Source organism: Lactuca virosa, chromosome 8, assembly GCF_052849685.1.
Source record: "Lactuca virosa cultivar CGN04683 chromosome 8, Lactuca_virosa_CGN04683_v6, whole genome shotgun sequence".
Taxonomy (NCBI): Eukaryota; Viridiplantae; Streptophyta; class Magnoliopsida; order Asterales; family Asteraceae; genus Lactuca; species Lactuca virosa.
The window spans coordinates 87,601,605-87,613,212 of NC_136433.1; the positions used below are offsets into that span (position 1 = coordinate 87,601,605).

General features: G+C 35.4%; 1 protein-coding gene across 1 annotated transcript; it reads left to right on the top strand.

The window, feature by feature from the left end:
• Positions 1-7,259: 7,259 nt before the first annotated feature.
• On the top strand, positions 7,260-9,409 carry LOC145128793 (protein PHYTOCHROME KINASE SUBSTRATE 1-like). Its single transcript, XM_079063597.1, has one exon. The coding sequence runs from the start codon at positions 7,373-7,375 to the stop codon at positions 8,702-8,704; it is 1,332 nt and encodes a 443-aa protein (XP_078919723.1). The 5' UTR covers positions 7,260-7,372; the 3' UTR covers positions 8,705-9,409.
• Positions 9,410-11,608: the final 2,199 nt, after the last annotated feature.

Below are 11,608 nucleotides of genomic sequence, written 5' to 3' on the forward strand. Positions count from 1 at the left end.
CCGCGACATTTGCTCGTGTCGTCATCCGAATCAAAAGTTTTTAAGAATTCCATGTGTTTTGTGGAATCCATGTGTTTGTGTTTTGTGGTTTTAGAGAATGAATGTTAGAATGAAGGTGTAAATTTTGGTGAAAATAGAAGGTTTATTTATGTGTATTGAATTGAGTTTGAAAAAAAAATAGGCCAAATAGCCGTTCAACTGTCGAAGAAAGCAAGCACCAATCATCTTCTCCATTTGAATTTGTCGTCGGGAACACGAAGGATAACGACCACGCCCGACCACGATTAGTCGGGGTGGTGTGCACGAGTTTTTCTCGTGGCCACATGGACCACGGATACTCTCGTTGAGAGTATACCTGAAGGTCTTAGGAGAAACCATAACATATGAAATAAGATTTTGAATTCAAGTTACTAAAAAACAATATGAATTAGGTTTGGAATTGATGAGATGGTGAGGAAGGTCCATGACATTAATTGAAATACTCGACTCCAAGAATTTAATATGCTTTTTGGTCCAATCAAAATGGGAAATTCGAGTGGTCATGGGACGTTGAGTCCACCTAATTTGACAAAATAGTGTTTATTTATTTTTTTAATTTTTTAAGAAAAATGAATTACCCTTTTAAAAAATGTTATATTTAATTTTAGGGACCTTAATTTTATGTATATATCAATAAAAGTGCTTGATCAATAATATTCAGAACGAGTTAACATCTGCTTTTGTTTTGCCTACACAGCTATACTTGAGGAATGAAACATGTCTTTGGATAATCTTTTTTGCATGAAAATTGGAGCTGGAAATAGCACACATTTTTTGAAGGACAAATGGCTTGGAGATTACACGCACAAAGAGAGTTTCCCGAGTTTAGATAAGCTTGATGTTGAAAAAGATTGCATGGTTTTGGACTGGTTAGGAGGGAACATTGATGCTGTTTTTCAAGGAAGTTGGAAGAGGCAGCTAAGGAAAGGAAAAGAGGCTAGGGAGCTGACTGCGTTGAAAAATGTCGTCGACGGTTTTACTTTGTCCCCAAATTTGGATACTTGGCTTTGGAGAGCTGATGCTTCGGGGATTTTTTTCTGTCCGCTCGTTGAGGATTTTGATGGCTGATTGAGTTAGTTGGGTCCCAATTAAGATCAATTGCTTCATGTGGCGAGTTCTCATAAATCGTATTCCGGTGACAAAAAATTTAAAAGAGAGGGGCATTCCCCTAGTTTCTGTTGTTTGTCCTATGTGTAACATAGAGGATGAAGATGTTGATCATCTTTTCTTCGGTTGCTCTTTTGCATCTCAAATTTGGAAATGGTTTCAAGATTGGAGTGGTTTATTGATGAATTGCCCCGGAAGTGGAATGGAGTTGATCAAAGAGTTAGATGAACCTGTTCAAGGTAAGAAGAAGAAAAAGCTTAAACTTGCCTTAATCTATTCGGTGGTTTGGTTAATTTGGAAGGCCCGTAATTCCTTGGTGTTCAACAAAAGGAGAAGCTCCCCTTTACAAACGGCGGATGAGATTCAACTGGTTACATTTAACTGGATTAAGCATAGATCTTATTATAATTTCATTTGTTGGTTCGTTTGGTGTATCTCCCATTGTAATGCTTGTACTCTGTAATTTTGTCTAGCGTCTTGCTAGTCTTTTTTAATGCATCCGCCGTTCAAAAAAAAAATGAATCCAGAGGGTGACAACACATGCATAAAATGTCGTAAAATGTCGTACTATCCATAGAAATCGAACATGGTAGTGTCCATGGATTACAAATACTTGACTGTTACGTAATAGTAATAATAATAATAAATTATTATTATTATTATTATTATTGCTTGCTTGTTACATTCAACCCATTTGTTAGGTCAACCTTTTCCTATTTATTATTTTTCTTTCTTTATATTTTTGAGTTTTATATCAACAATATAATTATATTCGTCTTTCTCTTTATATTATTTTTAGTTGGGATAATAACTTAAAAGGATAATGTATTTTTTGATTTGTATACATTTGGTCATTGACTTTTTTTCGTTCACATTTACTCCTTCAACTTGTTAAACTGTACACATTCAGTCCTTATGACCGACTACTCCAGGTTAACTGATAAAAATAACTTAATAGTGTAATATATTTCTCATTTTGTACACATTTGATCCTTAATATTTTTGTACACATTTATTCCTTAATATTTATTTATTTATTTATTTTTGAAAAATAAGACATTTTTGTTTTTGTACTCATTCAGTACTTATGAATGATTTCTCAAGGTTTTTCTCACGTCATCTTACATGGGACAATCATTATCTCCATCGTGATCTCGACTACTTGGTTGCTTAGGTCATGTGTTTTGAATGTCAAAACTTCTTCATACGATCTCGGATTTTAACGATCTGCATATCCATAGATTCGTATTTTAGTCTACTACAACTTTTGTTTAGAATAATCCTGTTAAAAAGTAATATATTTTTACTAACGATCTTTATACCCATACGTTTTTTATGAATACTATGGATGTTTTTTTTATAAAATTGTAAGTAAAAATATATTACATTTTAACGGGAGTAATCTTAATGAAAGTTGTAGTAAACTAAAAAATGAACACGTGGATATAAAGATCGTTAAAATATGATATCGTATGAAGAAGTTACAACATTAAGAACATAAGACCTAAGCCAAACCACAAGACCTATGCAACCAAGCAGTCGAGATCGCGATGGACATAAGCTTCAACAGCCCCAAACACCTCATTAATGATTGTCCCACGTAAGATGTCATGAGAAAAACCTAAAGAAACCATTCATAAGTATTGAATGAGTACAAAAACAAAAAAGACTTGTTTTTAAACAAAAAATATTAAGGACTAAATATGTACAAAAATAATAAGGACTAAATGTGTACAAAATGAGAAATATATTACCCGGTTAAGTCATTTTTCCCCGTTAACCTGGAGTAACCGATCATAAGGACTGAATGTGTATAGTTTAACAAGTTGAATGGGTAAATGTGGATGAAAAAAAACTCAGTGACCAAATGTGTATAAATCAAAAAATACATTGCCTTTTTAAGTCATTATCCTTTTTTAGTTTTCTGTATATTGTTATTAGTTAAATGGTATCAGAGTCGTATTAGATCCGTATTTTATGATTGCCTGATACGTTTTTCTGAGTCGTTTCTGTATTGTGTCTAGTTTGAGTTGTTCAATTTTTCGTTTTGAAGGTTTCAATTGTTGCTGTTGTTTCGTCACTTTCCGATTTGTTTTATTTTCTTTTCTTCGATTTTCACATCGATATATGTTATATTGTGCTACTATAATACCTTTTGATCGATATTTTCAATGCGGTTTTGTGAATCCCGTCGCGAACATGGGGATATGACATTTGGCGGTTTGGGTATTATTTTCTGATTCGTTCTGAATTTCATTTGGTTTAATTTGTTCGATTTTGTCAATTTTGGGTTTTGGTTATTGCTTTATACGTCTGATATTGAGTTTGGATTTGATAAAAAACATTGCGGCGCAACTTGTGAAATTGTGGCGCGTTTTCTGTGAAGTGTTTCGTTGTTCATCGTACGTACAAATCAACGTTGGTACTATTAATCACTAGTGTTCATTGTCGTTACTGTTCATCATATGGTATTGTTCATCGTTTGTCGATTTGGTTATTGTTCGAAGTTTTATTTGTTTGGTTGTTGCGGTATTTGTCCGTATTCATTGTTGGTATTAGTTTGCTTTTATTATAATTTCTTTCAATTATGAAACCTAGACGAAAGTTTTATTACACTTTTCTTTTGTTGCCAGAGCTTTTGAAAACCTTGTTCGTCGAAAGTTTCTTACTCTTGTTATTCTTAATGTTTCCTGTTCAACTCATGTGTTTTTTTTTCTCGTTGATTTTGAAAGCTTCTTATTAATTTTTTTTTGTTTTACTTTTGCAAGAATGTCTCTTCTTATATTAATGCTTTCCTCTTACCTTCTTGTTACAAACAATGTTTTCTAAGGGTTTTAGTGTTTTTCTATTTAAGTTTAGAGTTACAAAAAGTACACATATTATACTTTGTTTGATATTATTTTAAAACAACTTTTTTGTTCTTTTGTTTTTTCTTTTACTCTTGTGTCACCTCATATGCTTAATTTTGTGTTTTTTTTCTTATTAATTTATCAAGTATTTGGTTCATAATTTTGAAACAAAGAGATGACATGTTTGCATGAATCATCGTTTTCATAAATTTAGTTGCAGTTTCTGTCTCCATTTCCGCTTCTATTGTTGGGATCCATATCAAATTTCATAGTATTTGATTTGGTATTGTTCTAGCGTTTCTTGTTTCGGTTCGACATCTTTGTTTGTTTTTCGGTTATAGCTTCTGTTTCTAATTTCGGTGACAAAAGTATTTGATTCGGGTTTTGTGTTTGTTTGGTCGTCTTTGCTTTTGTAATGGTTTTTCTTTGCGTCAGTATTTAATTTTCGTTGCTTCTTTCTCATATTTACTATAGTGGGCTTTGCGTCTGCTTTGGTGTTGCTGATGTTTGGAAAACTATCAATTCTTATTACTCAAGCATTGTGAGTTTGAGGGAGGGAAAGAGAATAAATAGGATTCGGTATATTAGTTTCGTACGATGCATATTTGCATATTTGGTTTTCTTTGTTGTAATGCTCCCGCTAGTATCTTTGGGGTTCATTTGTATGCTGCAGAAATGCAGATTAGTATGTTTCGGCCGCTTTCATGTAGATTGCTCAGCTTTGGTTGGTTTCGTGCTTATTGTTTGGTTTTGGATGTTTTTGTGCAGGTTGTTTGGTTCCGCTACTTCTTTTGAAGATTATTTGGTATTGTTGCTTAGATGAAGATTGATTGCCGCTACTAGAATGCATATTGTTTGGTTTCTTGCATATATGAATGTTTGCTAAGACACACTCAACTTCTGGTTTTCATTTCTTTGAAGCCAAAATCTCAATGCTTGTTTTTCACCATTATGAGTTTGAGGGGGGATGTTAGCATAATTAGTTATTTGGGCTCTTTTTTTTTTATAGTTTTCCTATTTTTAGTCTTATTTACATTTATTTGTATTTTACAGTTTTCTATCAACAATGTAATCTTACCTGTTTTCTCTCCTTATTATTATTAGTTCTCTGCAGATTGTTATTAGTTTACATTGCAAAAAGACTGTTTTTTGCAAATGTCATTACACATGGAGTTTTTAGTTTTGGCATGTTCGTGTGAAGCTTTTGAGAGGGATTAAGAAAAAAAAACCTCGAAAAAAATTTGTATTAAAAAAAAACTCTAATCGAATACCTACTTGAAGTAGCTTTTGAGAGATTTTTGTAACACCCGGTTTCCAAATCGGATCGATTTACGGCTTCAAGGAGTCAAATGCATGGTTTTTTGGTAAAACCAGGGCTCACGACGTGACCATAGAAGGGCCACGACTTGAGATGCGCTGCAACCTAAGCCAATAATCTTTTAGGGTTTTCTTCGTATTTAAACTTCAAAAACTTCATTGTAGGCTTCCAAAACAGCATCCTTCGTCCCTAAGCTTAGTAAAACCCTAACACTATCCTCTCCTTGTGATTACAATCGGCATTGACTGTTATTAATGGTTTTCAACAACTACATAATTCATAAAGTGTTAATTTATTTATTGCAAAGTATTTATTTTAGATTAGCCACTTTTCATTTTCGATGTAGTAAATATTTATTGTTTTATTTAATGATATAATTTGTTTTGTTATTTTTCTTTTTATATATTAGTACAAATTAATTTGGATCTAATTTGTAAATTAATTATCCATCCGGAAAATATTCATACGTAATTTGCTAGGGATTCATTATCATGGATTTTGCTAGAAATTAATTGCAACGGATTTAGTTAGGGATTAATCACCACAGATTTAGCTAGGGATTAATCTCGACGGATTTTGCTACAGATTAATCACCACGAATTTTTCTAGGGATTAATCACAACGGTTTTAGCTAGGAATTAATCACACAAATTTAGTTACGGATTAATTACCACAGATTTTGCTGGGGACTAATCACCACGGAATTTGCTAGGTATTCAGCACCACAAATTTTGCTAGAGATTCATCACCATGAAATTTGCTACGAATCCACTACAACGAAATTTGTGATGGAAGAACTACTACGGAATTCGCAACGAAATACTACTACGAAGTACACGACATACGGCGGATTTCATTCCGTTGTCATATTTGCGATGAGATTATTGTTTCCCTCACAAACCCGTGCTACGGGGTTTTTTTGGGACGGAAATTGGTCGTTGCAAATTACATCGTTATTTGTATTTTGCAACAAAATTTCAGTTTTGTGCAACAAATTCCTTTCCTAGCAAAATCGATTTTTTTTGTAGTGTATCCAACTAAGGGCCACAATTAATTATCAACAATGTCACACGGATCATCGCAGCCGCATGAAATGTTAGTGAGACGCCTTTAGTGGCAACGCAAGCTTTAAAGACAACACAAGGGGTGTTCGGTCTGATGTCATCGCTAAAGCTACCATCGCCGCTAAAAGTGGCATCTCTAATGGTTACATTTCTTAATTCCGTTCCCTGTCCCTGATCAACTTATGGATTCTCCGATCATAACGGCTATCTACGCCTCTCGTGTTGGGTATGTGAGTTTTTTCGTCCCTAACAGCAATTATATAGTTATATGAAACATTGAAAGCTAAGCTAGTCCGTTTATTTCTTATAATCTCCTCTAGTTTTCAGATTAAAAGAAAAAACTTTAGAACATGAAAATTGCTTTCTAGCTAGCCTTGTGAGATTTTTGAAATACATTACATTCTTCAAATCATCATAGTATTTCATGTCCTAATCTCATATGTGAACCGAAAAATGAACTCAACGATTTACCTTTAACACGATTTATTAAGTTTAACTCCCAAAAAAGTGTATTGGAAAGTAGGTCGACAGTACACATGCAGATTGGCTTCTTTTTGGTGTAGTTCCCTACTTGTACGACATATGGCCCTGCCTCATCACTCTACCATCCTTATCAGATTTGTTCATTTCGTCCCCATCACTTGGTGTTGCAAGTTTCCATTTTTCATCTAAGAATTAATATAATAACGAGAATGGCTGAAGGTCCTATTGAGCCATCCAAATATCATACAGCCCGATATCCATGTACAAAGGTACTGCTGATCATAATGATCACTTCATTTTATTAAAATACCTAAAATGCATGTCGCGAATCCTAAACCACACAAAGTGCCTTTTTAGGATCACGATCACTTTCTCACCCCAACCCCATCCTATTAAAAGCACTCTACTGATAATCACTTTTCATCACTTTCACTCCGTCTTTCTTAAACCTTTCCATGTTCGCCATTCACACATCCATCTAAAACTCTTCATATTCTGATATAATAAACACCATGATTGCATCGGAGAAAAGACACAATACTAATCTCCTGGATGCCTCGTTTTCCTCCTACGCCACCCAAGAACGCTTCATTATTAAACTCAGTCACCCTCAGATCAACACAAAAAAGAAGGTACAAGACGATGAACTTGGGATTTTTGGAGCCGAGAAGTACTTCACAGGAGCCATAGATGAAGAACTTAACAAGACTGCTCATTATCGAGGTTCAAACAGGCCACAAGAGAAACATGAAGAACCGTGCCCTAAACCTAAACTGACAACTCCCCCGTCTGGAACTCCGAGCGTTCGTTCTGAATCGAGTTGGAACAGCCGGAGAGGGTTATTGGCTAGTAATGGCAACGAACATAGAAAGAAAACCGGGGTCAAGAGCTTGTTTGCTAGTCTTGGTTGCAATTGCAATGACAATGCTTCCGTCAAGGTCACCAACAACAAAGTTCGCGTGAATGAAGCCGTGAAACCGCCCGTCAAAACTGGTGATTTGGCTCACAAAACAAAGTCGTTGTCGAACAGATGGGCTGACGATGATGTTCCCATGAAGAAGTTTGAGTTCGATGAGTTGAATATCAAAAGAGATGACTGCTTCACCTTCCCGGTGTTGAATTCTTCAATGGCAGATGGGAAACATTCGGAGCCACCAGAACTTGAGCTACAGTATTCATCGGAGGTATTTGGTTCTCCAGGGAAGAAGTCTTTTAGCCTGGAGAGGAAACTAACAATGTTGAACTGGGACGGAGTGACTCCACGAGCGGACATTATAGACATTTCAAGGAACGGTGGACACAATGACACAGGAAGCGATGCGAGCTCAGACTTATTCGAAATCGAGAGCTTCTCCACTAACGAGAACAACTCGTTTCTTTCTCGCCAAACATTAGAGAATTCTGAAGGAAGGCCAAGCAATGTCAACGGGTATGCACCGAGCGAGGCAAGTGTTGATTGGAGTGTCGTTACGGCCTGTGCTGCTGATTTCTCAACTGCTGAGGATTTCGCAGACGCTCGAACTGTTAAAGCAAAAGGAGATACGGAGAGAGTCAAAGGTTCCGGTATTCTTTCAGGGTGTCATAGTCACAAGGCAGTGCGAGTTTCCGGTGATGAATATTGTATGACAGGTGGCGGCGATAAGGTGGCAGGCATGGCGGCCCCATCCAGGAGGGAATGGTGCCGCCGCTTGGATTCTGTCACACCAATAGCCAGAATCCACGCAGACACCAAGCTAGTAGGTGTGGGGTCTGATTCAAACAGAGGCCAAAATGGATTTGGCACTACACGTTCTGTTCCCAGGATGCATGCTTCAAAATACTTGTATAGTATTCAACAGCAGTAGGGACGATATTTGGTGTCATAAGTCATTTTGAGTAATATTTGTTATGCAGATATTTCATTTTCATCAGTAAATTCCATTGAAGCAATATCCATTTGTAACTAGGATCTCTATCAATACAGTTTCTGCTATTTCTAAGGAAGAAAACACAAGGTTATTATCGGGTATTTGTGTGAAAGAAAAGCCGAGTATGAGTAGACAAGTGCAACAAGTGCATGCATGTGGATGTACCAATTGGAAGCAATCTTACACATGAAAACGATAATAAAATAACAAGGAATTTCTTCTTCAAATGCAGCTAAGATGTCGATATCATACCAGCAGAGTAGGAAACGAGGGAGCTTTCAAATATACCGATAGAGAGATCCACATATTGCCACGTGATAGAAAGCTAAGTTGGAATGCTACCCTCTTATTCAAAGCTACTTTAAAATGTTGATGTCATGTTCAAAAGTGAAGATAGATTTTCTAAAGCATGCAATGTGTCTACGGCCCACACGGAGGTTGATGAAAGATTCAAGAGACATGAAGAAGGTGGTTGAAGGATCTACTGGGGTAGTGTAGAAATTTCCTTGTAAAAGATTTTTTTAGTTAGTATCCATTCACTTACTTGCCACATCGTATTACGAAGACTACTTGAAATGGGCCATACCATCATTTGTAATTCATCAATTAATTTTTGTATTACGAAGACTCTAGTTTTTGCCATTTATTTTCATATAAAACTCAAGTTTAAATATCTCATACCATCTTATTTGTAAATCATCCATCCAACGAGGGGTTGTGTAACACCTATTTTTAGGCTTAGAAATCGTCTTTTATAAATAAAATAAAATAAACAATCGGAAATAAGTTAAATGGATATTTTAGTGAAATAAAAAGTTTTAAGATTTATTAGGACGTTTAAGTTAGGCTAACTTTTCTAATGAGATTGAGGGAATAAAAGTATCAATTTGGTGAAACTTTTTTTGACATTGTCTTGACTTAGATTGGGACTCGGTGCATCTACAATCCATTGAACTCTATAGAGTTCGGCGGATTGACACATCACCATTAAATTTCTATAAAACAACACTCACAATGTATTAAACACATTCAATCCTAATCATCATTTTATTCAACCATTTAATGATCATTCAACTCTACTTCATGTCATCCCTCACACTCCATTCAACTTATATTCAATCTTAGTCATCATTTTATTCAACTCTTATACTACTTGCATTGTGGATTCTCTCAAAGAGTTAGTTAGTTAGGGAAATTTTAGTAATTTTAGAAACAAACTAGTCAATGGAGTTTGTTATGGCCACATGAGATTAAAAGAAAGTGGAGGGGTTTATGCTTGCATTGACCAAATAGATTAGAGCACATCATTCTCTCCTTCCCTTCATTTAAACAAACAGAGCGTGAGAGCTTGAAGAGAGAGTGCTTGGTGATTTTGGTCATAGAAGATGGCCTAAAAGGAGATTGAAAGAGTAGTTGAATATCAGAAGCTACAACCACTTCCTTGAGGCATTAGATGGTATATTTTTTCTTCTTCTAACATAGGATCAACCTAGGAGCAATTGGGATTTCTCCAAATAGTTTTTGTTTAGTATAACTTGATTAATGTTCTAGCTTTGGTATAAACAATTGTTCATGAATTTAAAGTCAAATCCCTTATTTATTTCTTGATTTGGAGCTTTAATGCCATTTTGAGTTTTCAAAACCCTAACAATGGTGAATTAGAATTCCAACTCCCATATGCATGTTTAATCTATGATTTAATTATCTTATGTTTCTACAGTCATTTAGGAACAAATAAATCTACCATGTGTCGATTATATTTACATATAATGGTCAATGGAATTAGTTTTTCAAGCTAGCTCATAACTTTAATGGTGTTTTTGAGTTATGATTATGACATGATCTAGTTTTGAAAAAATAATTAAATTTCAATTATAGTTATTAATATTACTTAGAAAGTCCATTAGATTCAATTTTGATGATAATCCAATGTTGATTTGGAAGTTACACTTATTTTAATATTTAAATGGTTCATATTGATCATAAGCAAGTTTTTATGTTAAAAATCATTGGATCATCATATTTGGATCTTATATCTTTGAGTAATTATATTTTCAAAGTATTAGGAACACATATGAAGAAGTAAATGCATATCTAGGTTCATTGGAAGTAATGGAAGGGGTTTCGATGAATTTGGACATCATTTCTGTAACACCCATAAAATTCAAGCCAATTTAAAACATTTTAACCCATTAAAAAACCATTAAGTTATTACAACTTGCTTTCAAAATAGTTTAAACATCAGAGTATCCCCAGAACCAAATCATAAAATCATGAAATATGAGGAGCGATACGATCACGCCTTTGCCTTGCCACGATCACCTGATGTTCCTGAAACAATAAACTGAAAACCGTAAGCTCGAAAGCTTAGTGAGTTCCCCCAAAATACCCGTACACACATAACCATACACATACAACCATGAACAGCATACTATGGGTCCAGTCAACCGTCAGGTTGGAATACCCCAGGCCCTCAACCATCGGGTTGGAATGCCTACATACTACGAGCCCAATCATCCTACCGGGATGGAATACTCTCGGCCCACAACCATCGGGTTGGAATGCCCATACATCTACACGTACAACAATAACTACTATGGGTCCAATCATCTCGCAAGATGGAATACCCCATGCCCCTCAACCATCGGGTTGGAATGCCAACATACTATGAGTCCAATCATCCTACCGGGATGGAATAATCCTGGCCCACAACCATCGGGTTGGAATGCCCACATACTAACAAACATGTGCACCTATCAAATAATCATATAACAGTCTACAAGACAACATACTAGGGCCTTATCATCCTACCGGGATGGAATACCCTCTACTACTGCTCAA